General features: G+C 39.7%; 1 protein-coding gene across 3 annotated transcripts in view; it reads left to right on the top strand.

The window, feature by feature from the left end:
* CARMIL1 (capping protein regulator and myosin 1 linker 1) overlaps positions 1–26977 on the top strand; it is a 302688-nt gene that overhangs the window by 171986 nt on the left and 103725 nt on the right. For all 3 annotated transcript variants that reach the window (XM_043908357.1, XM_043908356.1, XM_043908358.1), the window contains exons 11-15: positions 249–343; positions 10669–10755; positions 21250–21353; positions 23754–23831; positions 23967–24043. In XM_043908357.1, the coding sequence (XP_043764292.1) occupies positions 249–343; positions 10669–10755; positions 21250–21353; positions 23754–23831; positions 23967–24043 (441 nt within the window). The remainder of the gene's footprint in view (positions 1–248; positions 344–10668; positions 10756–21249; positions 21354–23753; positions 23832–23966; positions 24044–26977) is intronic.

Raw genomic sequence — 26977 nt, 5'->3', positions numbered from 1 at the left:
CATATTCTAGCTATGACTTTACGGATTCTCTAATGAGGATATGTACTTGTGAAAATAGATTGATTCTTAACAAATAAGATATATAGATTAATGTTGTAGAGATAGATTGGTTCTTAACAAATATGACATATAGGTTAATACTGTAAAGGCTTCTCTCTGTTTTAAAATTTCACTCTAGCTATTCTAGCATTAAATTTTCTAATTGAGTCATTTTACACATTGTGTCTTACTGTTCTGTTTACTTGCAGAGATTTTGCACAAAAACTGGCCAGTGCTCTAGCGCATAATCCCACTTCAGGGCTGCACACGATTAACCTTGCTGGCAACCCACTGGAGGATCGAGGTACTGTAGCATTTACATGACCGTTGATGCCAGAACTGTAAGAGGATTAGGGAGTTTTCATTTAGCCATGCCTGAAGAATAGTGTCAGTCTTAGTTGTAATTATATTATAAATGCTCTTGTTGGCTTAAATATTTTTCAGCCTCTGGTGAACATACTCATGCTCCTGTATGATCTTACAGACAAACCCAAACAAGGTTTTTGGCCGACCCAATATGATTTCTATCAGCTGATGAACAGTTTTTGAAGTGATCCAAGTGGAAAGGAGGATATTATTTTTAAATGATTCTATTGACTTTTTCTTGCTGGGTAGCAAATTATCACAAACATGGCAATTTAAGGTTACCTAGATTTATTATCACACAGTGTCTTTGGGTCAGTCTGGGTACAGGTTCACTGGGTTCTCATCTCAGTATCATGAGACTGAAGTCAAGTCAGCTGGGGTTTATGTGATCTGGGGTCTTCTCAGGCTCACCGGTTGTTGGCAGAATTAAATTCCTGAGGCTGTAGAACTGGGTCACCATTTTATTGTTCCTTGCCAGTCCGGGAGCACTTCCTATGCCTGAAGGCTGTGCTTGGTCCTCACCATGTGGTCCCCTCCTCTCCCAACTTCACCATCTGCCTCGCATTCCAGGCCAGCAGAAGCACAACTCTCTAATTCTTCACTTTCTTGTAGACAGGTCACCTGTTTGAGTCAGCCTCCTCCAAGACAGTCTCCCTCTTGATTAATTCAGAGTGGACTGATTAGTAGCCTAATCACATTGTGATATCCCATCATATTCCTTTTTTTCCCAGTTACTTATTTTGTAATGGGGTATAGTTAACAGTGTTAGCAATTAACAGTTAACAATGTTGTGATAATTTCAAGTGAACAGCAAAGGGACTTAGCCATACATATGCATGTATCCATTCTCCCCCAAAGTCCCATCCCATCCTGCCTGCCACATAACATTAAGCAGAATTCCCTGTGCTATATAGTCAGTCCTTGTTGGTTATCCATTTTAAATATAACAGTGTGTACATGTCCATCCCAAACTCCCTAACTGTCCCTTCCCTCTATCTTTCCCCCGGCAACCATAATTCATTCTCTATGTCTGAGTCTCTTTCAGTTTTTTAAGTTCACTTGTATCATTTCTATTTAGATTTGTGATAACCCATCATGTTCTTTGGTCTACCCAACACACTTAAAGAAATTATATAGGGTGTGTTTACCAGGGACAGAAATCTTGAGGACCAGCTTACAATTATGACTATCACAGATGTCTTTTAATTTTTAACGAGATTTGAATGTAAGAATAGAGAGGAGTTGAAGGACTAGATTTCATGAGGAGGCAAAAGAAGGTTTCATTAGAAAGTGAAGCCTGAGAGTTTGAATTCTCAGTAGGAGAACACTGATGGATGAGATTAAGGAGAAGTAGCTTTATCTCTAGAGGGGATGTTTTGTTTTCATTGTGTATTACAGATGTTTTCCAGCGTTGTTGACTAAGGGCCTTTCATCTTGGGATGTTATATATTTGATGAGGGTTAATTATTAAACTGAGCTGAAGATCCTGGTGTAGACACTCAGTTCTGCATTTTTATTCCTGATACTGACATTGTTCTTCATTGAGAAAGATACCCATGTGGCATCCAAGGAAACATTTGAAGAGGAACTTCTAGCATCTGAAATAGTGAATCTAAAAGAAGGTTGAGACTAAATTGAAAAACTAGATCACATGAAAGGCACTCTCATAGGTGTAAAAGGCAAAGCTGAAAATAATGGAAACATAACTCTGAAATAGGGGTTTCTCTGGGGTTTTAGTATTTTCTTTAGGAAAAACAAGTGTTCTCTTTACTAGTCAAATGCTACGAAGAGGTGACTATAACCATGTAGATCACCTTTTATAGATAGGAGGGCTGTTTTGCTTTTGTTTTTAAGATGGAAGGAACTCAAACATGTTTGTCTACTGACTGGACAGAAACAATGGTTATTAAGTGCTGGTCGCTAGGGATGTGAAACCCAGAGTATAGTAAGGGACATTCCTTGGTCATCAGGAAAGTGCAAATTCAAACTGTACTGAGATACCACCTCACAACCAGTAGTTTAGTTATCATCAAAATAAGTGTTGGAAAAGATGTGGAAAACAGGAGCTTATGCGTTACTGGCGCGAGAGTACAATGGGGCAGCCTCTTTGGGTGCTGGTTAGCCAGTTGCTTCAAAAGTCAAACACAAATTTACTCTATGACCCAGCAGTTTCACTCTTAGGTGGTCCCCAAGAGAGATGAAATGAATGTCTGCTCAAACACTAGTGAATGAGTATTAATAGAAGTTCATGGTTGCCCCAAAGTAGAAACCCAAATGCTTATCCCTGGTGGGGGGATAAATAGAATGTGGTATATCTGTACTGTGGACCCCTGCTCCACAGCACAAGAGAACGGGGTGCTGGTCCTGCTGTGACACAGGTGAACCCCAAAAATATATTTAGGGAAAGCAGCGAGACCCCAAAGATCTTTCATATTATTTGGGCTTAGGAGGCTGAGAGTGAAGTCACTCGGTCATGTCTGACTCTTTGCGACCCCATGGACTGTAGCCTACCAGGCCTCTCCACCCATGGGATTTTCCAGGCAACAGTACTGGAGCAGGTTGCCATTTCCTTCTCCAGGGGATCTTCCCGACCCAGGGGTTGAACCCGGGTCTCCTGCTTTCTAGGCAGATGCTTTTAGGGGAAGATTGAGTCTGGAGCTCTTCATCTCTCCTGTGGTGTGCCTCGTATGCCCTGAGGCGCAGCCCTGCTGGACAGCCTTATCTGTTGACTCCCTCACCTTGGGTTTGAACTCCTGAGATAGCCGTTCCTTCATTCTGTTGCACTGGAATTAGATATGGATGGCTCTGTACCAGCCTTACTGTTCATCCCTCCTCCTTGTCCATCATTCTATCTTAATCTCCTAAGACACACCATACCTAGCCCAAGACCTTATATGCAATCAATAAATATTTTCTTTAAATTGAATTTCATTTCACAATAGAATTCCTTTTTTTGTGGCTTTTAAATTGGAATTGAAAACCATGGTGAAGTTTATCAAGATTCCTTTGTGCGGAGTCAGAACCAGTGTGGAGAGATGACGTGTCTCTGCCTTTTCCTCCATTTCCCTACCTGTGTGACCTGATCCTTGTACATCGTTCACCTATCTGCATTCCCAGGTGTGAGAACCAAGAATCATTCCAAGGATGTTTGCCAGAGCTTCACGTGTAGATGCCGACTCTCCGGGGTGTTTTCTGCTCACTTACACTCAAGCCTTGACACTTCTGGAAATATTTTCTCAAGCTAAGGCTTTCTATGTTTCTGCCCTTTCTAGATTCCATCATTGCTATGTTTGGCCGGAGCTCTTGGAAAACTGCCAGCACCTGTATTCCCCACCTTTTTTTCATTCTTTGGACTGAGCCTCCGGAACACACATTCTTTACAGGCTTTTTATTTTTCTTCCATCCAGGCTAAAGATGATTGGTAGCTTTTCTGCTCCTGGATGGGAAGTCTACAAGAAATCCAACTGAGTGTAAAATATTTATAGAGACTTCAAAATAGGGGAAAATGGTCATGACTTTTGTTTCTGAGCTTTCCCCTGAAAAACAATAAAAATGCATGGGGGGAGGAGTGTACAGTTGAATTGTTTAGTCTGTAAAAGAGGCCAAGCCCAGGAAGATTATTTACAAGGACATGCAAAGAAACACAAGGCACTTTGGCAGCCCAGAATGCTGAGGAATTTAAGTACCAAGTAGAATTTGATTTTTGCACCTGAACCATCCGCTCAGGGCCTTATTTGGAAACTCTCAGAGCGGAAGCTTGGCTCCTTGCGTTGTGATATGAATGTTGATGCAGCGAAGCCCTGATATTTACAGCTCAGCCTCCCCGTCAGGCTCGTGCGCAGAGGACAGGCAGCCTTCTGTTGTTAAGGGGCTGGTGGTGGAGGAGGGTGAAGTATGACTTAGTAGGAGGGGGGTCGTGTGTACTGGCGGTGCTTCCGATGCTGGATGCCCGGCGCGCGGTCTGCAGGAGCCCCAGCAAGGCAGTGAACAGACCACACGCATTCACGAGCCCTTTGTATCCCAGTTGCAGGGCCAGCCAGTTCCCCAGCTTGCTCTTGGCCTCCTAGTCTTGTGTGTTTTCAGACTGTAGGTCAAGACCTGGTAAGCATTTTAATAAAAAGAAGAAATAGAACACAATAGAAAATAATCAGAGTGCATTGCTCAGGAAAACTGGGGTTTTAGTTTTCGCTTATATGTCTGTGTGCTTATTTTGGTATGAGCTGCCTGCCCCACGATGTCAAATCTCTCTCTGTGTGTGGGTCATGGTAGAAAAGGCTTGAAACTCTCTGGGCTTACTGCACTGTATTAACTAGTTCTGTGTTGAGTCCTCTGGATTGACCTAGTGTCTGAACCAGGGTGTTCCGGTCATCGCCTCCTGACTAATGCTTTGGATCTGATGACTTTTTGGATTAAAGTGGAGTGTTCTGGGAAACAGAGCTCTCCTCTCTCCACTCGTTTCACACACTTTCCTTCCCTAAATGTCACAAGCTCCGTGTCCCAGTCTCCCTGGTTACCGTTCCCAGTTACCCTCGATTTTATGATCTTAGCCTCATCAGGAATGTCTGTCCTGATTTCCTCCCCTCACTTTATTCTAAATCGGATTATTTTGTTTAAAGATGATTTAGAATCCCGTCTTGAAATGTTTTTCTTTCGGAAATGTTGACCTGATGCACCCAAGTTTTGTTTTTTGCTGACCATCTGGTGGTGGCTCTGATTTGGTCTGAATGAGACAAGACAAATGGATTCTAGAAATGCTGCTTACATTTGAGGGCGGGGTAGATCCTTCATATCTCACTGTATATCAGTGGGTTTTAGAGTTAGAATATGTGGGTTCAAATCTGAGCTTCTCCACTTTGCATCTGAGTTTCCTTGGACAAATTACCTAACTTCTCTATACCTCAGGTTTCTCGAAAATAATAATAGCACCTCCCACACAAGGGTGTTTTAAGGATTAAATGAGAATATACATAAAAGGCATAGGAATAGCAATGAACTGTGTCACATACTATGCACTCAAAACATGTTAACTTTTAGTGCCACATTTGACTCAGAGCAGCCTTGTGAAGTTAAATAGTGCAAATGTTGCTCTCCTTTTATGGATCAGAAAGCTGTGTTTACATAATTTGGAAGAGCTTACAGAGTCATACCTAGTACTGATTGTTCAGACTATTATCTAAAATTTCATGAGTGATCAGTCAGTCAGTCTCTTAGACTGTCTTTTGGACTTTCTGATTTGGTTGTCTCCATTTCCTATGGAAGTAGAAGGAAATATTTGTGTATGAGATGTGGAAAACATCGGCTTATTCCACAGCGTGTTGATACATTTTCTTAAGCACTTTGATATTTAACAATGCCAGGATTCTGTGTGATAGCCACACAACAGAAAATACTTTTCTTTAGAGTCATGATTTAGCCATATTTAATTGATATGTTTATGATTACACAGTGTAAAGCAGTATTTTAAAAACTGCATAGATTTGGATTTTAGGGCATTCAAAAGTTAAGTGTATTGACTGTTTTTTCCCCAGTAGTCTTTTATTCCTATATTCCTAGTTCTTCAATCTCTTCCTCTCAACTTTATCTTTGAAATGGAAATACTTCATCATGTTTTATTTATCTTAAAAAAGATTTTATTATTTATTGTGTTTATCTTTGGCTGCATTAGGTCTCATTGCTGCACGCAGGCTTTTTCTAGCTGTTGAGCAGGGGCTCCCTTTGTTGTGGTATGCAGGCTTGGCACTGTGGCGGCTTCTCTTGCTTTGGAGCACAGGTTCTAGGTGTGTGGGCTCAGCTGTGGCACACAGGTTTAGTTCCTCTATGATATTTGGGATCTTCCTGGACCGGGAATGGAACCTGTGCCCCCTCTATTGGCAGGAGGATTCTTAATCACTGAAGCCTCAGGGAAGTCTCTTACGTTTTATTTATTTAGTTAGTTTTCTTAGTGTTTCTGAACTCTCCAGGGAAGCCATCGAAATTAGTAGAAATCTAAAGATTTTAACTTTCACCCGTGATCTGACATTTCAGTGCTCAAATCTATATGCTTTCTAATAGCTAAGAAAGAGTCATTTGTTTCCCTGATCATATTGCTAGAACTCCATGGGCAGAATTTTGTTAAATTACCAATATTATGCTTTCAGTCAACAAGGAGAAGCGGACAACAGAGGATGAGATGGTTCGATGGCATCACCAACTCAATGGACAGGAGTTTGAATAAACTCTAGGAGTTGGTGATGGACAGGGAGGCCTGGTGTGCTGCAGTCCACGAGGTTGCAGCGAGTCGGACACAACTGAGCGACTGAACTGAACTGAATCAACAAGGACCAACCTTAAACCATTTTTTCCTTACCATGTGAATCACACAAATTCTAGGATATCAAAGTTTTAGAGTTTTATAGTAATTGGGTGACACTAGCGGTAAAGAACCTGCCTGCCAATGCAGGAGACCTAAGAGATGCAGGTTTGATCCCTAGGTCAGGAAGATAGATCCCCTGGAGGAGGGCATGGCAACCCACCCCAGTATTCTTGCCTGGAGAAACCCCATGGACAGAGGAGCCTGGTGGGCTACAGTCTACAGGGTTGCAAAGAGTCGGACATGACTGAAGTGACTTAGTATGCATGCTTGCATGCATGTTATTGTCATAGAGTTTTAAGTACATGCATGATTAATGGAGTAAAACAGCAATGTCAAATTTAATTTCCTGTCTTTGTGAGTTAATAACTTCTGATTCCAAATTAAAATTCTAAACATTTTATAGTTACTTTTTATTATCATAAATATTTTGAAGCAGAGGGAGCTATAATGGTTTCCATTTTGAAAGGAGAAATAAAAATTAGACCTTTTTTCCTTCTAAACTTGACGCAAACTAAAACAAAAATAAATTACAAGAAGGGTTATTCATGCAGTAAAGTCTCCAGATGAAAGCTTTTGGTGATAAATTTTGTTTTAATTCATAGCTCCGAAGGCTGTGTGGCTTTATTTGGGGGACAAAATTGAATAGTTTTGGCCAGAAGTTAAAAAGTCTTTTCTGTCCTTTCTTTGTGGGGAAATATTTTCTCGATGATCATCTTCTTCCATGGCACTATTTAGTAACTAACTTCAGGAAATACAAGGCAGGTGAATTTTTTTTTGTTTTTCCTGAGAGATTTTGGCTGCCAACCACTCTCAATTTATTCTTGTTGCTAAGACCCCATTTCTGAAGTCTGCCAAAGCGGAGGACTATTTATCAAAAATGAATTCAGTTCTTTTATTTTTGAAAAACTGAACAGTAACTGACCTCATTTATGCCTTTCATTCCATTAGCACTTAGCAAGGGTATTTCTTAAAAGAGGAAATAGAATGTATTTATGATTTGTGGATGACTAGGAAGCTGAAACAAAACATTTTGTTGAGAAAGACGCTAGTAAAACTTAGTCTAGAATTAGAGAAAAAAATACTTTAACCAGACAGTCTTGTGTTTGAGTCCTCTTTTACCTTTAATCCTGCTTTTTAAATAAATGATCAAACATAACTTTACTCATCTTTATTCTAACTTAGGAGCTTCACCTTTCATTGTTTTCATTACTTAGGGTGTGATAGTTCTATTTCTAGAGAAAAGTAGTATTGTATTATTTATTCCTTTTTGTCTACCTTCGTTTTTAAAGGAAAGTTTCTGATTAAGGATTGAATAGAATGGGGGTGTCCTTGCATTTGGTTGTAGGCATTTGCAGTTTTATGTATTGAGTAGAGTTCCATATACTATAGAGTAGGTTCTTATTAATTTTTTTTTCATGGGTGATTTTTATAAATTGGAGTATAATTGCTCTGCAATGTTGTGGTTGTCTCTGCCATATATCAGCGTGAATCAGTCAAAATTATATACATTTCCCCTCCCTTTTAAGTCTCCCTCCATCACTACTACACCCCTCTAGATTGTCACAGAATGCCAGGCTGGGCTCCCTGAGTTAAATAGCAGCTTCCTGCTAGTTATCCATTTTACACGTGATGGTGTCCTTTCTTAGTTTCTCCTATAGTTATCTGTTCTCTATTGGGTTGGTCAGAAAGTTTGTTCAGGGTTTTCTGTAAGATGTTATGGAAAAACCCAAAGGGACTTTTGGTCAACCCAACACACGGCAGTGTGTATGTATCAATTCCAATCTCTCAATTTATCTCCCCCTTCCCCCTTGCTAAATATACAGAAATTTTAAATTTTAATGAAGTCCAGCTAATCGATGATACCTTTCATGGACTGTGCCTTTAGTGTAGTATCTAACAAGTCATTGCCACCCAGTTGTCTAGACTTCCTCCTCTGTTATCTTCTGTACCTAAGTTTTCTGAAGTAACTTGTATTCAGTGAAGTATAATGCACAGTCATAAAGGTCCATAAATTCCAAGTTTAGATCTTAGTGAATTTTTCCGAAGGGAATGCTGTCACACAACCACTATGAAGGTCAAGAAATAGGACATTATGAAAATTCATGAACTTGTCTGTGTATTCTGCTTCTGTTATGCCTGGAACTTCACCACTATAGAATGATACAATGCATAATTTTTTATATTTGGCTTCTTTTGCTTTTCGTTGTGGAGAGGTTTTTTAATAATAGATTTATTATTTTCTTAGATAGGGGATGTTATTTCTTAAGTAAGTTTTGCTAAGTTGTATTTTTCATAAGGATTTCTTCTACAGTGATACATTTTTTGATCTGTAGACTTTTTTTTTTTTAATACCCTTCTGTTCCATTTGTGGTGTCTGTAGGATCTCTTCTGGTGTTCTGTTTTCATTTCTGATTTTAATACTTTGATCCTTCTCTTTCTCTCTCTCTCAAAGTCTTGCTGGGATTTATTAATTTTATTAGCTTTTATTTTTTAAGAACATACTTTTAAAATTTATTTTATGACTGCTTTCTATTTAATTGAGGTCTTCCCTTTGTTATTTCTTTCCTTCTGTTTATGGAGATGAAATGGGGATTAATTTATTGTTGCTTTTTAGACATCATGAGATCGATACTTAGATTATTAATTTACAGTTCTTCTTTATTCACTTCTGTATTTAGGAGTATAGACTTCACTCTAAGCATGGCTTGAACTGTACACCAAAATTTTGATGTCTTAATTTAAAATATTTAAATCAATTCATTTCACAAGAATGTATTGACTAAATATCAGACCTCTCCCCTCTTTGCAGTTAACACTGTGGTTTAGCATATTCAAATCTCTAGACATACTTTTAATTAAAAAACCTTTTTAACAGTACTTAATCCAGTGATTGTCAAACTTGTTTGGGAAATAGTGTGGGAGACAGGCAGGGTCTCCCAGTACCTACCATCCTTGGGGAAACACCCATCTAGAGGCTTAATCAAGCTGAATGATGTTTAGTTTATTTCTAGAGTAGTACTTATTACTTGGTAAAATATATATTTAATTGGGGGTTATGTGATAGGTAGCAGGCTAGCACAGTAGCTCCTTACCGGTGCCTGGGGTCTGAGAACCAGTCTATGGGACCTTCCAGTTAATGCTGTTTTAGGATGTTTCTCAAAACATGCCCCTCGGGAGGTCGTAACTCAGGTGAAGCAGGGAGTTGGTTGAAGGTCCTGTAGAACATACATTGATTGTTCATCTGTTACTTACTTCCTCCCAGAAAAGAGTCTCCACTTATTGTAATCCTTAGGTGAGTGAGGGAGTTTTCACAGTCTCACACTCTGACTGTTAAATTTAGAGACCACTTGATTTTTAATACTGTAAATTCCTTGGGAGTTATTTTATGTTACCAAACCTACCTTCAGGAAGGCAGGTTAAAACATCCTCTGATGCTTTGTCTAAGGTTGTTAGCTGTAAGCCAATTAAATACTGAAATTCATCGACTTAAAGTAAAGCTGTTATCTGAATAATGCCACATTGTGTTTCTTGACAATAATTAAATAGTATGCATCCGCTGACCCAGAAGAGTGATCAACTCATTAAGACACAGGTTAAAAAGAAAGGGGGGGAAATTAGATCACTCTTTCCAAGACTATTTGCATTTGAAATAGCACTATGAAGAGAGGATAACACTTTGTCCAAAGAAAAGCACCTATAATGGTAAAGTTTTGGTAATATTATGCCTTTCTCTTACCCTAGCTAGGAGAGAAAGTAAAGGAGAGGGGATAGTAGATGATTAGAAAACAATTAACATTAGGAAAAATGGGCACTTAAATTGGAATCAAACTTCATTTTCAGGCATTGTAAAACAAATGCAATCCTGACAACTTAAAAATTCTAACGATCCCTTTCTTTCCTTTCTTTCTCAGGTGTGTCCTCTTTAAGTGTTCAGTTTGCCAAACTCCCAAAGGGGTTAAAGCATTTAAATTTGTCTAAAACCTCATTGTCACCTAAAGGTACAGTATATCTTACTTACTTAACTTTGTGTCTATAATGTATTTACTGCCCCATGCTTCCTAACATGGTTAGAATTATTACTCAGTTATGTATCTGCCTTTAATAATGTAGTTGATCCTTGAACAACATGGTTTGAACTGCCAGATCTACTTACATGTGGATATTTTTCCATAGTAAATGCTACAGTACTGCATGATCCACGGTTAGTTCAATCTGCAGAAATGGAGGAACTGTGGATATGGAGAGCTGGCGATTAGTTATGTGCAGTTTAATCCCCGTGTTGTTCAGTGGTTCACTGTGTGTGTGTTATAACACTCTGGCAGTTTTAATGTAAAGAAATTATCTGATTGAAATTCTGGTGTTGTAAAGTGAAATGCTTTCAGTATGGAGAATAATCTGAATGTCCACCATGCAGTCTTCAACTTTTTAAACTTTGAGTCAAGGAATATTCACCTGGCAGCCTCCTGTGCCTAAAGGCAGTTGGTTGTGTTGTGTTCTTCTTGTTTTGTTTTTGATTTAGCGATTTTTTTTTTAATGTATAGTTGACTTACAATACTCTGTTAGTTCCAAGAGCATAAGATTGTGATTTGATATTTCTGTATGTTCAGTTCAGTTGCTCAGTCGTGTCCAACTTTTTGAAACCCCATGGACTACAGCATGTCAGGCTTCCCTGTCCATCACCAACTCCCAGAGCTTGCTCAAACTTATGTCCATCGAGTTAGTGATGCCCTCCAACCATCTCATCCTCTGTCATCCCCTTCTTCTCCTGCTTTCAATCTTTACCAGCATCAGGGTCTTTGCCAACCAAGTCAGTTCTTCGCATCAAGTGGCCAAAACATTGGAGTTTCAGCTTCAGCATCAGTCCTTCCAATGAATATTCAGGACTGATTTCCTTTAGGATTGACTGGTTGGATCTCCTTGCAGTCCAAGGGACTCTCAAGAGTCTTCTCCAACACCACAGTTCAAAAGTATCAATTCTTCAACGCTCAACTTTCTTTATACTCCAACTCTCACATCCATACATGACTATGGACCTTTGTTGGCAAAGCAATGTCTCTGCTTTTTAATATACTGTCTAGGTTGCTTCCAAGGAGCCAAGTGTCTTTTTATTTCATGGCTGCAGTCACCATCTGCAGTGATTTTGAAGCCCAAGAAAATAAAGTCTCTCACTGTTTCTATTGTTTCCCCACCAATTGCCATGAAGTGATGGGACCAGATGCCATGATAATTGTTGATTGAATGTTGAGTTTTAAGCCAGCTGTTTCACTCTCCTCTTTCACTTTCATTAAGAGGCTCTTTAGGTCCTCTTTGCTTTCTGTCACAAGCATGGTGTTATCTGCATATCTGAGGTTATTGATATTTCTCCCGGCAACCTTGATTCCAGCTTGTGCTTCATCCAGCCCAGCGTTTCTCATGATGTACTCTGCATACAAGTTAAATAAGCAGGGTGACAATATATAGCCTTGATGTGCTCCTTTCTTGATTTGGAACCAGTCTGTTGTTCCATGTCCGGTTCTAACTGTTGCTTCTTGACCTGCATACAGATTCCTCAGGAGGCAGGTCAGGTGGTCTGGTATTCCCATCTCTTGAAGAATTTTCCACAGTTGGTTGTGACCTACACAGTCAAAGGCTTTGGCGTAATCAATAAAGCAGAGGTAGATGTTTTTCTGGAATTCTCTTGCTTTTTCTATGATCCAATGGATGTTGGCAATTTGATTTCTGGGTCCTCTGCCTTTTCTAAATCCAACTTGAATGTCTGGAAACTCATGGTTCATGTACTGTTGAAGCCTGGCTTGGAGAATTTTGAGCATTGCTTTGCTAGCGTGTGAGATGAGTACAATTGTGTCGTAGTTTGAGCATTCTTTGGCATTGCCTTTCTTTGGGATTGGAATGAAAGCTGACATTTTCCAGTCCTGTGTCCACTGCCGAGTTTTCCACATTTGCTGGCATATTGAGTGCACCATATTCACAGCATCATCTTTTAGGATTTGAAATAGCTCAACTGGAATTCCATCACCTCCACTAGCTTTGTTCATAGTCATGCTTCCTAAGGCTCACTTGACTTCACATTCCAGGATGTCTGGCTCTAGGTGAGTGATCGCACCATCGTTATTATCTGGGTCATGAAGGTCTTTTTTGTATAGTTCTGTGTGTTCTTGCCACCTGTTTTTAATATCCTCCGCTTCTGTTAGGTGCATACCACTTCTGTCCTTTATTGTGCCCATCTTTGTGTGAAATGTTCCCTTGGTATCTCTAATTTTCTTGACGAGATCCCTAGTCTTTCCCATTCTATTGTTTTCCTCTTTTTCTTTGCATTGATTCTGTATCTTACCAAGTGATTACTACTGGTTGTGTTTTTCTCGGTTCATCCTTGGAAAGACTTCTTTGCTGTCACACCCCCCCACGCCCACCCCACCCCAACACACACACAAACCTGTCAGATGGACTGTCTGCTATATAGAAAATGGTTGGGCCCACTGCATCACAGTCATCACTCTTGCTGTACCCGCTCTGTTTCCTGTCTTGGAAGTTGCCTTTCTTTCCCCAGGTTCTTTCCTGACTCCACTCACCGTCCTCCTAATATTTTCAGTTCTGTTCTTATTTTGCTACATCATCACCTTTATAATACTACCTCTACTAATTGAAATCTTCCTGCATACATCACACCTTTGTACATGCTTGAAAAGTTTTTTTATTTCATCTTGTATCAGGAAAATCTCCATTCTTCCTTCTGTGTTTCTCTGTGTGTCTCCTTTACTACTCACACAAGACATGTCACTTCTGATATTTCTGGTCGCCAGATATGTGGACGTTTCCCCCACACACACCAGGCAGCTCTCTGCGACACCAGCCGGGTATCCTGTAATTCAGCTCAGTATCTACCTGGAGGTGACATCAGATCCCACAAGTTAAGGGCTCGGTCCCACGAGACTGTTGTACCCCCAGCACCCTCCTCTCCCGCCATGCCATTTACATGCCTAGTGACAAGCCCAGGTTATCAGAGGTTCTGAAGTCTCCCTCCTTGAATTTAATTAATTTGCTAGAGTGGTTCACAGAACTCAGGGAAATGCTTATTACACTGACTAGTTTATTAAGGGTTATGGTAAAGGATTCAGATGATGAACAGCCAGAAGAAGAAATCCACAGGGTGAGGACTGGGTGCCAAGCACAGGAGCTTCTGTTCCTGTGGATTTGGGGCATCTCACCCTCCATGTGTAGATGTGTTCATCAACCTGGAAGCTCTCAGAAGCTCTCCAGAGCCCATGGTATGTTTATGGAGGCCTTACCACGTAGGCATGATCAATTATTAACTGCATTTCCAGGCCGCCTCCCCTTCCTGCAGAAGTGTTGGTGGGTGGGAGTGGGGATGAAATTCCAAGCTTGTCATTGTGGCTTGGGCTTTCTGATGACCGGTCCCCATCCAGGAGCCCATTCAGAGTTGCTGCATTAGAACAAAAGATGCTCCTACTGCTCTTATCACTTAAGAATTTCTAGGCATTTTAGGAGCCCCGAGTCAGGGTCAAAGACAAATATCAGAACAAGGGATGTTTCTAGTGTTCTTATTACCTAGGAAATTACAAGGGTTTGAGGAGCTCTATGCCAGGAACCGGCAAGGGGGGCAGAGACCAATACATATTTTCTCTTATGCCACACATCTCCAAATATTTTTAGAGAGCTTCAGTATATTTTATAAAACCGTCATCTGTGGTCATCTCTTCTGGGATGTCTTCCCTATTCCTGAGGCTTCGACAGAATCACTTACTCTTTCCTTTATGTCACTTCTAGATCATATCTAACATCATTGTGTGAATTTCGTGTTTGCCCTACGAGAAGGGGGCTCTCTTTGCCACGCGTGTGTATTTCTTATCTCCATCTGTCCAACACCTGAGAGAGTGGTGCTACCCGCCCAGTGTGGGTGTTGAATGAAAAGTTTCTTGAGTAATTTGCCACTGTCTTTTGAGGGTAATATGTGTAGTGATTGCCAGTTCTCCAGCAGATCGTCTAGGCTTGAGTCCTAACATTTTTACTTAACTACAAATATATGAATACATCTCAGTCCCTTGGTTCCTTAGCAACCTCGTTTATAATATGGAAATTTGAGTCTTTACTTCATCAGAGGTGGTGGAATTAAATGGGTTCAAACGCACAGTGTCATTTTTGGCACAGAGTGCCATGTTCTCCCTGCCACCATCATCTTCCTCCTTACCTCCCTTCTCTTTCCTTCCTCCCTTCCATCATATAGTGTTTTTCCATCATGTATTTTTATATGTTCCTATTTTGCCCAGGACACCCTCAGTGTCCTCCACCCACAAATGTGGTGAATTAGTGCCCCTCCTGGAAGATTCAGCTTCTATCTCCTTTTCTCTCTGAAGTCCTTCTCAGACAACCTCCTCTCACCACCCCCTGCAGAACTAGATGCCCCTTTCTCTGCATTCCATAGCCCTTTGTGAATCCCTCCACTTTGGTGCATTTCCCACTGTGTTCTGGTTGTGTCCTAGCCTGGAAGGTTCTAGCTGGCAAGGCTGTTGTGTTCTTCATTGCCGTGTCTCTGACATCTGGTGCTGCAAGTTCTCACTGACTGTGTCATGGGTGAGTGGGTAAAGCACAGTGGTCCCGGAATGGTTTTCTATCCATCCATTCCTACTTTATTCCGACCGTGCAGTCACGCTGAGTGATTTGAAATTGGGGTGAGTTCCATTCATGCCGTGATTGTATCCACATGTTTAAGATGAAGGGACAAAAGTAACTTTCCAAAGGGAAACAATTCACCAGGAGCCGGTGTTTTCTGTCCTGGTGCCTAAAGCCATCTACAGATCTAAAAGCTAAGATGTAGTCCCTTTCTGTTCTCAGTGTTCTACATCAGCAAATCAGTTTTATAAAAACCCTTTTCCTGATGATTATCAGTGCATTACATATTTATGGTAAAGACTTAGAAGATTCTGAGAAGTATAACTAAGAAAGCAAAAACTACTTGCAATACTAGTACCAAGTCTTTACAAGATTGTCACTGTTGACACTTTGGTACTCTTTTTTTTCCTCACTGTTTTGTGTCTGTAAGTAGTTTTTTTTTTTTTTTTTTAATATAAATACCTACAAAAACCCACATATGTATATATGTAATTATACTGTGATTACTGTTTTGTAAAGTTTTTCCCTATCCCCCATAGTAAATTGTGATCATTTGTGTCAGTAAACACTTGGTCACTTTCAGTGCTATGTGATTGCCCAGTGTATGCAAAATGTCCCCTCACTTATATACATAATCTAATATTGTACATTTAGACCATTTAAAATTATTCAGTAGTGCAGAACACCCTATTATGACATCTATATCTAATCACCAGTCATGAGTTAACTTCTTCTTTAGGATAAAATTCTTGTAAGTAGAATTGTGAGATCAGTGTTTGTCCAATTTTTATTTTTTTTATTTTTTTATTTTTTTTATTTATTTTTTTTTTTGTCCAATTTTTAAAAAGCTGTTTCTGATATGTATTGTCAAGTTTGTCCTCCAAGTGTTTTGTATATCGGTGGGTATTATTCTTTATTTTTTACTGTTTATCAAGCATATGAACAAAAGTGTTCTGATATTTTAATTCTAGTTTCTTCAGTTATTGCTTAGGTGGCTTTTCCCCCTTGTTCCTTAGTCAGCTATATTTCTTTTGGAGGAAATTGCTAGGTCCCCTCTTTTGTTACTCTTCTATTTAAAGTGTAAATTTTTTTCTTATAAAATCATTTATCATGTGCTTCTTTTTTAAGGTAGAGGTTTTTTTATTTTAAAACCTTGATATTTAACATATTTGTTAATTATTATTAATATGAGACAGATAGAGGGATGTAACAATCTTTGATTCTTCTGAGGGCAAGCTTGGGTTGATGCCCTGTCCCTCCCAGTGATGGGAGCGGGCAGGTTCTTCAGCTTCCTCTGAATCAAGACAGCCCCATGTGCCCTCCACCCTTTACAAATGAGGATCCATACCTTTATCTTTTTTCTGCAATAAAATTTGTTTGAGAATTAATATTGTTTTATAATATGTAACCCAAAGAGTTTTAAGTTATCCGTCCTAGGATGTATATCTTGAAATGTTGCCTTTTGAAAAATTGATTTCTTAAAGGTTTCCAGTGTTCTTGCAGACTGTCACAAAGGATCTGAAAGGTCTGTGGATTTAAAATAACTCAGATTAAATTGCACTTTCAAACTTTTGCTGAATTTGACTAACATATTTTATTTCTGTGAAAACATTTATATTCATGGCTCCATAATTCAAGGCAGCTTTTTTTTTTTTTAAATCTCCTCATGACATCCACACTGTGTCCAAATATCCTTTCTCTTCCTCAGATGTGAGCTAAGTGATAGTTTTCTGGATTTCTAGTAAATGTCCTGCTGGTTGCCAGATTATGTCAGTGCAGGGCCATCTGGTACCACCTTTTTCCAGCTGTAAACACTCCAATAATAAATATGAAGAATGGTCAAAATCACTAGATAGCCAGAATTGAGAATAGCGTGAAAATCTGTGTGTAGTTTAGGTTGGAAGCGCCCTGATTCTTTCCATCCTATATTTTTGTAATTTCCTGCCATTACTGTGCTTATTAACCCAGGCCTCATGTGGAATGGGCTCAAGAGGTAGGGGAGGAAATCCTTCATTCTGTCTCAGTAGCTTGCAGCTGAGCTGATAACACATTCTCTCCCAATTCTAATCAGACATTGGCCAACTGCCAAGCACCCATATTTGTCGAGGAGTGTTTTGCTGTCAAGACTAATTTCACCTTCTAATTTCAGAATTTATTTATTGAGTTTTGTTATACCTCACTAAGGACATAATTTTAAAAATGATTTTCTTGATGAAAGTCTGGTGTTTTCCAAATGTTTGGACTCAATTATGCCATTACAAAATACATTGATACTACCAGTAGCAGACAAATTGAAGAAAGCTGGTCATTTGAACAATCATAGAAGTTACCTCCAGAAATCAACCTTTTCTAGAGGCTATTGCAAGTTCCTTTTGTCTAACATTATCAAATCTCCACCTCCTTCACTGCCAAGCCCTTGGCTGTCACCTCTTTGATAGTATTCAGTTCAGTCCAGTCGCTCAGTCATGTCTAACTCTTGGCGACCACATGGTCTGCAGCACACCAGGCTTCCCTGTCCATTACCAACTCCCAGAGTTTGCTCAAACTCATGTCCATCGAGTTGGTGATGCCCTCCAACTATCTCATCCTCTGTCGTCCTCTTCTCCTCCTGCCTTTCCCAGCATCAGGATCTTTTCCAGTGAGTCAGTTCTTTGCATCAGGTGGCCAAAGTATTGGAGCTTCAGCATCAGTCCTTCCAATGAATATTCAGGACTGATTTCCTTTAGGATTGACTGGTTTGATCTCCTTGCAGTCCCAGGGACTTCTCAAAAGTCTTCTCAAACACCATAGTTCAAAAGCACCAATTCTTCGGTGCTCAACTTTTTTAGGGTCCAACTCTCACAGCCATACGTGACTACCAAAAAAACCAGCTTTGACTAGGTGGACCTTTGTTGGCAAAGTAATGTCTCTGCTTTTGAATATGCTGTCTAGGTTGGTTGTAGTTTTTCTTCCAAGGAGCAAGCATCTTTTAATTTCATGGCTGCAGTCACCATCTGCAGTGATTTTGGAGCCCAAGAAAAGAAAGTCTGTCACTGTTTCCACTGTTTCCCCTTCTATTTGCCATGAAGTGATGGGATCGGATGCCATGATAATTGTTTTTTGAATGTTGAGTTTTAAGACAGCTGTTGTAGTCTCCTCTTTCCCTTTCATCAAGAGACTCTTTAGTTCCCCTTTGCTTCCTGCCGTAAGGGTATTGTCATCTGCATATCTGAGGTTATTGATGTTTCTCCCAGCAGTTTTGATTCCAGCTTGTGCTTCCTCCAGCCCAGCATTTCACATGATGTACTCTGCATCATGAGAAACGCTGGGCTGGAGGAAGCACAGGTTGGAATCAAGATGGCCGGGAGGAATATCAATAACCTCAGATATGCAGATGACTCTACCCTTATGGCAGAAAGTGAAGAAGAACTAAAGAGCCTCTTGATGAAAGTGAAAGAGGAGGGTGAAAAAGTTGACTTAAAGCTCAACATTCAGAAAACTAAGATCATGGCATCTGGTCCCATCATTACGTGGGAAATAGATGGGGAAACAGTGGCTGACTTTATTTTTTGGGCTCCAAAATCACTGCAGATGGTGATTGTAGCCATGAAATTAAAAGACGCTTACTCCTTGGAAGGAAAGTTATGACCAACCTAGATAGCATATTGAAAAGCCGAGACATTACTTTGTCAACAAAGGTCCGTCTAGTCAAGGCTATGGTTTTTCCAGTGGTCATGTATGGATGTGAGAGTTGGACTATAAAGAAAGCTGAGTGCCAAAGAATTGATGCTTTTGAACTGTGGTGTTGGAGAAGACTCTTGAGAGTCCCTTGGACTGCCAGAAGATCCAACCAGTCAATCCTAAAGGAGATCAGTCCTGAATATTCATTGGAAGGACTGACGTTGAAGCTGAAACTCCAGTACTTTGGCCACCTTATGTGAAGAGTTGCCTCATTGGAAAAGACCCTGATGCTGGGAAAGATTGAGGGCAGGAGAAGGGGACAACAGAGAATGAGATGGATGGATGGCATCACTGACTTGATGGACAGGGAGGCCTGGTGTGCTGCGGTTCATGGGGTCGCAAAGAGTTGGACATTACTGAGCAACTGAACTGAACTCTGCATATAATTTAAATAAGCAGGGTGACAATATACAGCCTTGATAGTATTGACCTCACTAAATTGTGATTATTCAACTGTCTTTGTTTCCCACTGGATGGCCTTTGAGAGGGTAAACTATTATTCTCTGGGTCTCAAAAGCCCTTGCCTGCTATACAGTAGCCTTTAAATAAAGATTTGTTGCATTGGATAAATCCTTGTGTATCACTGGCTTTTCATCCTGGAATTTATTTAGCTTCTTTCCTAATGGTCTTTGAATTTTCTGAGGGCAAAGAATGGGTCTTATTTACCCATACCTCCCAATCCCCAGCATTTTATAAACATGTTATGAGCACTTAATAAATGCTGAGTTGATGGGCCAAGAAATTCTTCCATGTACTTAAGTAAAATATTTTCCCCTGTGTGCCTTAAAGTCTTCTCTATACAAACCCAGATGCACACTCACCATCAAGAAATGGCTCAGTAGCCTTTATCAGACACACACTGGAGTTGGTTCTTTGTACCTCTCCAAAGCTGAAGGATAAGAAGATAACCTCTTCATCAGTGCTACACATTCTCAACTTGGAGCAGAGAACTGCTCTCATGTGGGGCCGTAGTTGTAATGCTGACCTTTTTTCTTTTTTTCTTGAAGTGCCTCTTGGGGTTCTGCAGTCATGACCAGTTTTGGCCTGACCCTTGCCCCTTATCTGATGAAGAAATTATCCATGTCTGGACAAAAACCCCATGCCCTGTTTTAGGTGGCTAAGACAGCCTGGGATTTTCAAGAAGAATTTTAGTGAAAAAGCAAAACAAAATGATTTATGATAGTATACCTAACTTAGAAATAGTTTTCTTTCCAAAATACACAGTTTCGAACAATGGACTTTCAGTAGAAACAGAAAAAGCATTGCAAAATCCCACATACCTATTATCTGAAGAATAATCATCAGTGATGATTGTGTGTATTGACCTCTTTAAATATTAGGGAGGGACTAGTCCTTTCTGGGCTCACATTTTGAAGTGTCCTGATGAAAATCTCCCTACCACAAGGTGCTAACAGACCTGTTTCAGTTCCTGTTACCCAGAGATAGTAGACCATACCTCTCTCTTTGCAGAGCAATCTTGCCTCCTCATATATTCAGTTTTTTTTTTTTTTTGAGGTGATATTAGCTTGAACCACTTATGTTAGAGTTGACTTGAATCATTTATGTTATTGTATATAAATAGTGTATAGAGTGATAATTATCAGTTTTTCCTTTTGATTGCTTGTTCCATTGTGTACAGAGCATTTTCTTTTTGTAAAGTCTGTTTCAATCTAAATTTTGCCTTGAATATAATGCATTAAGCAGAGCAGTACATTCCTGTATTAACTTCCACATACTTTCAGTAGTCTGAAGTATCAGACTCTGAATCTGCATCCTTTTAATACTGTACAATAAGGCAAGAATCACCTGGCAGGATTAAGAAAGGGATAAAAATGATCAATTAGATTGTTTGCATCATTCTAAGACTTCAGAGTAAAATCTTCTCCCTCCACACCATTAGAAGTGGAGCAGAAAGAAGCTGACTCCATTTCATTCTCCTCAGGGAGCTGGTTGTCTGTGACTGACTAACCTGTTCTTCTTGAGAAGATGTTGGAAGACCAACCTCAAGCTACCTTTTGGGAATGGTGCTTATGGTTAACCTCAGTCCTGAATGTTGAGGGGGCTGTTGGACCCTTTAAAGAAAATCAGAGAACTCATTTTGATTCCTGGAATGGAAACTAAGCTTTGTCTTGTCATTGTTGCAGGGGTGAATAGCCTTTCTCAGTCACTGAGTGCCAACCCTTTGACCGCCACCACCCTTGTCCATCTGGACCTCTCAGGGAACATCCTTCGCGGAGATGACCTCTCGGTAGGTTTTCTTTCCCTTACTACCATCTTCCATGAAACTGTACTGAATAAGCCTGGAATAATTTCTCAACAGGGCTTTGTAATGTATTTTCCCACGTCTCCTTTTATCATGACATCTTAAAATCATTTAGTTATGAGCTTATACGTGTTTTAGAGAAATATTCAGAGCCTGCCTTCATTAAATGTAATCTATCTCGTAGATTTTTTTTTCCTTCTCTCACTTAAGGTTTTTGAAGTTTAAATTCTTTCTGTAAATACTTAGTCTGAAGAAATTTTTTCTACCTTTCAAAGCATTGTTGCACCTGTTAAAATTGCCTGATAAGAAAGATTAGAGGTGTAAAGTGAATTAATTTATCATTGAATAATATTGTTAGGAAGACCGGTGGCTTTTAAAAGCATAGTTTGTGATGGAAAAGGATATTGGGATGAATGAATACAATAAAGAAGGGAAGGTTAGTGGTCAAACTGGGGTTACTCTTGAAAGTTTGAATGTGAAGGGAAAAGTTTCCCTTTAATAATAACAAGGTTTTTCATGCCGCTGAATCAGTAATATCAATGTTTGGCAGATCTTGTTGATAGAGTGAATTGGGAATCATCTCACTGTCAGATGGGGGGAATGGTCCCCTTCCCTCTGGTCACCAGGATAGAATTTAGAATAAATGCTCCTTTATTAAGGGGGCCTACAGTACCTGGACCTCTTCAAAGGACCTTGATTTACATCTCATTGCTTTATGGGAGTGAAAAACAACTGTGACCTATATTCCCGTTTCTCTTCTGTTTTGCTTTCCTTTTAAGACAGGGAATGTTGCCATAGTCCTTTTTGTAGTTATTTGCTCTCCCTTACACTTGAACTCATTTACATTATACTTGCTTCCTGGTGTGCCATGACTTTTTCAGTGTGTTGTCCAACCTGAGTTGTGCCTTTTCCTGACGATTCATCAATCTGCTCCCTCCAAACATGAAACCAGGGGTCTGATGTGAAACCACCAAAACATTACAGTGGCACAGTAGCAGAATTGAGAGAAAAATTAAAGTAGAGCCTGAAGATGAAACGAGAAGGCTGCTAACATAGGGGCATTCACAGTCACCTCAGCCAGCCAAGGAGCTGGCTGGGAGTCCTATCGCAGCTGGGCTTCTGGGGGAGGGCAAGTGGAGTGATGAGGCCTGAGTGGCAGTGGGCTTCTAGCGCCTACGTGCTGAGGTTCTGAGAGCCATTCAGCTGGTGCTTGGGGGGACACCCCAGCCTAGCAGGGCCTGCCGGAGGTGTTGGCCAAGTAGGGTCTTGTCACCACTTGAGGGTGATTAGAGCTCCCCCAGCTGGTGGCCAGGAGTAAAACCACAGTGCCAGGCAAAGAGAATCGGATCTTCGTTAAGTGAGAAGAAAAAAATGATTTTTCTGAATCAGAACTTTCATAATACAGTACATTCTCTGTGTCTGATTAATCTAAAATACTTATAGTCCAGCCTGTTGCTCTTCTGAATTCCTTAGTAGAGAGGAATTTTCTCAAGTATCTAGAGCTAAGTTGCTACACTCATGCATCTTTGCCAAGGACTAGGACGTCTCAATGTAAGCTTGTTTGTTTTTTCAAGTGTCTCGAGGCATCCACTGAAGCAAAGCAGGGTTTAGCTATTTGCCTGATGGCAGGAGCTCGGATTTGATTTGCTATTGGTGGCTGTTGGCAGTTGCCACACACATAGGCAATTAGAGAAAAACAGAGAATTATTAATTTTATTGTTTTGATAGCCTTGTACGGGGATGAGGGGATCATTTATGCATTGTGACCCCCTAGAAGCTGAAGTGTCTTAGCTGTAAATGACATTTTAACCCTCCCTGCCCCCCCAAAAAAACAACTAATAGTGTTGTCAGGCACTTTCTTGTTAGATTTTGGAGGTAACTAAGGATAGAAAAATAATTTTGTTGACCCAAAGAGAGAATATATATTCTGAAACTACCACCCTTTGTTTCAAATTCAAATTAGTGGCTCCTTGAACACTTTCAAAAGTCATTAGTATTTTGATAGGGTGGCTGCAATTCAGGTAGTATTTCTTTCTCAACAGTTAAAATTAATTAGTATGGTCCCAAAATAATATAATAAAAATAGAGGTAATCAGACAAACTAAGTCATATGTAGCAAAAAGGGGGTTTGGTAGCCAAGACTCCATTTGGCCTTTTTTAAAAAACTTAAATATAATTTAAAATATTCTCTGGATTTTTGCTCTCAGGGAAGGTAACAGAATGACAGAAAATTCTGCTGATCCTCTTGGGAAGAGTGAAGAATGATCCTGGGTGGTTTTGGGGCAACTTTATTTAAAATATTAACTTGCATTGTGTGTGGGCATGTGCCTGTGTGTGTGTATTTTCTGGATCCTAATATATTTGGTTTTTATTTTTTATTTCAAGTCCATGTACAGTTTTTTGGCCCAGCCAAATGCCATTGCTCATCTGGATTTATCCAATACTGAATGTTCCCTGGACATGGTAATATTTTTTTTATATTGCTCAAGGGGTCTCGGAACAGCTATTTAGATGGGAAACAATGGGCTTTCTCCGCAATAAAATATTCTCTTAGTCTTAGAAATATTTGAAAATAAGAGTGCCTTGTTTCTTTCCCAGGTCTGTGGAGCTCTTCTGCGTGGCTGCCTTCAATATTTAGCTGTGCTCAATCTCTCCAGAACTGTGTTTTCTCACCGGTATGAAGTCATTCCTGCTATTATTATCATCTTTTAGGAGTGTCTTTCTCTCAGAGAACACTGTAGTAAGATGAAAACAGTAATAAAGGGTGCATGTTGTATGTGAAAGAGGAGATGGTCCTAAACCATTATTGATGAATAGTAGACCTTGTAAGCTCAAATTTTTGTTATGTCTTTTCTTCCTGCATGAAAAGGTTCTTATCAAGAACTCCAGCTTGCTTATATGAACTCTACAGAAATGTGCCATTTCTCGTATGTGGACAGGCATTCTCTCTTAATACAGTGAAAATCCTTTTAGAAACGTCTGAAGGTGTTTCTCAATAATGCACTTTGAAGTAAGTCTCAACTGTGTCTGGGAGGCAAAGAGAATAGTCAGCCCAGAGCTCTTGTATTCTGATTTGTGGAAGTGGAGGGCCAGCCTCAGCTCCTTACTTCTACCTTCACTATGTAAGATTGTTTGCCAAATCAGGCGGTAGGTTAGAAGTGACAGATATTCACACATAGCAGAAGCGGCAGCTTAGAACGGGAGAATGCAGAAGAATGATGAAAAGTACATGGGTTATTTTAGATTTGGTATTCTACTATCATCTAATGTATTAATACAATTCAGCACTCAGCATTTGTTACCACAAGTTATAAACAATATCTAAGTCATGATATGCTCTTTAATAACACAGAGGACTACCTAATATTGTCTCCTCTTTTATTGGATCACCTTTTAAAGCTTTATATATTCCAAGGGATAATAGTCACTTTGTTGGAAAAAATCAGAATTAAATGTGCTTTCTTCTACATTTATGCCTTATAAATAAGTTATTCTACATTTTACAGTATTCGTGGTCCCTTACTTTAACAGTGATGTAAATCTTTATGATAGCAAAAATATGCCACAAGTACCTCAACCAGATGTGATTAGAACGTGTAAAGTGTAGGAGATAAAACAATGGGAGAAGTTGAGAGTTTTCTTAGATACTGTATTTCAAAGACCTTAGAAGGTATTAAGCTGACCGCCCCATCAACCCATGTATTTGAAGAGAGCTCATGAAACCATGCTTTGGTGGAGCTATGATAGACTGAGGAATTGGGTTAGAAATAATATCATAGACTATAAGGATCTTCATCTAATCAGCTCTTTTGAGTTCATAATACTGTGAATTCTGTGATGATTGGTTGTCAGTAGAGCTATTAAGCTTGTAGAGCGAAACTGTGCTAACAAATTGCCTTGTCTTCCAAATGAGAGGATGTGATTACACTGTTTAATACCCACTCCCTTACCTAGATGTAATCATAGGAAGCCCCTAGTAAATTATGTCAAAATTGCTGCATTTGCACTGAGTTGTAGATTGTTAGCCAGTCTGTTCATACTGTGGTTCATGGATAATTTCAGAAGTGTAACAGTCAGGATAGGTCAGGTTGTTCCAGTAACAAATGATTACCCCCAACCCACCACCCTCTCTATAGCTTTCCGCAACTGTGATCTTGCAACATGTCTATTATGGGCTGGCCGCATCAACTTCGTGCTGGGAGGCAGAGCAGCCTCTTTCTAGAACATTGACAGTCACATAGCAGAGGAGAAAGAAGGATGGTAACACACACACTGGCTGGTAAACCAACTCTCTGGAAATTGCACACATCACTTCTGCTCACATCCCATTCACCAGAGGGGCTGGCGTGGCTAAGCCTGCCCTTTATGGGGTGACTGATCATCATCCTTCAGAAAGGGGCAGTGAGTATTTGGAAACACTAGAACAGTCGACACCAATACAATGTAACAGAAAGCAAACTATGTTCAAATAAAAAATTAACATTTGCTCATCAGAAAATGAACCTGAGTGTTCAAGCTTATATTCTTCTGATATCTGAAACCAGAGTTGTTTGAAACGTCTGGTATGTATTCTACCAGAATTCTTTTTCTTCTTGAATTTATTTTTCATCCTCTCAAATAGAGACTCTTGCTGCTTAGAACAGAAAAATAGCTATTTTCTTCTCAAATAGCCCGAAATTGCCCTGTTTTAAAGCCTTTCTCAAATATTGACAGGCTTCCTAGACCTCTGTGCATAGAATGTTGTTGAATAAGACATGGTTGAGCTAGGCTTCTAGGATGGCTTCTACCCTGAGATAGTATGATTCCCTCACAGAATATGAATAGCTGTCATTAAATGAGTGTTGACAGTGCATCAGGCTAAGTGCTTTACTTAGTCAATCCTTTCAACAATTCTATTGGATGGAACAAAACAAGCTAAGCATTGATATTCCAATTTTGACTCTGGAATTTGTTTTCTTAAACCCTCATATTGGGGGGTTGACTCTGTCTTCTTGTTGAGTTGTATGATTTGATCTGCTTCCCACTTGGAATAGCAAGCAAGGGGATATATTTGGAGGTTATGGCCATTTCCTTTTGGAGTTTTGTCTTTTTTCTAATATTTGGCCTGAAATAATTAGATTTGTGGTGTGGCTATAAGAGCCGAGTAGGATATTTGTCATGCAGGCTTCTTGCCAATCAGACTTGACCTCCAGTCTCAATCTTGGTGCATCTGAGACCTCCTGTATCTGAAAATATTGCCAAACACAGGTAGTGATCCTTAACAATCTGATGTCATCCAGTGGGAAGGCTCTTTAAATTGGTGAGAAATATGGGTCTTCTTTGACTTATTTCCTAAAAACTCAAATATGGAGTTTCCTAGAGATCTAGAAATAGAACTCAATGAGTTCCTTGGCTATGAAGAATAGAAATAAAATGTTTTAAAATTTAATGACATTTCTTAACCTCTCTTACATCATTTTAAAAAAGTATACTGAATTTGCTTTCAGACTTTTTTTTTCTTTTTACTTTTAAATTTCTGCTGAGGATACAACTGATTCATGGATCATTTCACAGTGTCTGAATTACCAATGAATAATTTTGCCAATGTAGAAGTGGGTTGTGGAGATGGA

This window comes from Cervus elaphus, chromosome 7 (assembly GCF_910594005.1).
Source record: "Cervus elaphus chromosome 7, mCerEla1.1, whole genome shotgun sequence".
In the NCBI taxonomy this organism is placed as follows: Eukaryota; Metazoa; Chordata; class Mammalia; order Artiodactyla; family Cervidae; genus Cervus; species Cervus elaphus.
This window is presented reverse-complemented; position numbering and strand designations above follow the sequence as displayed.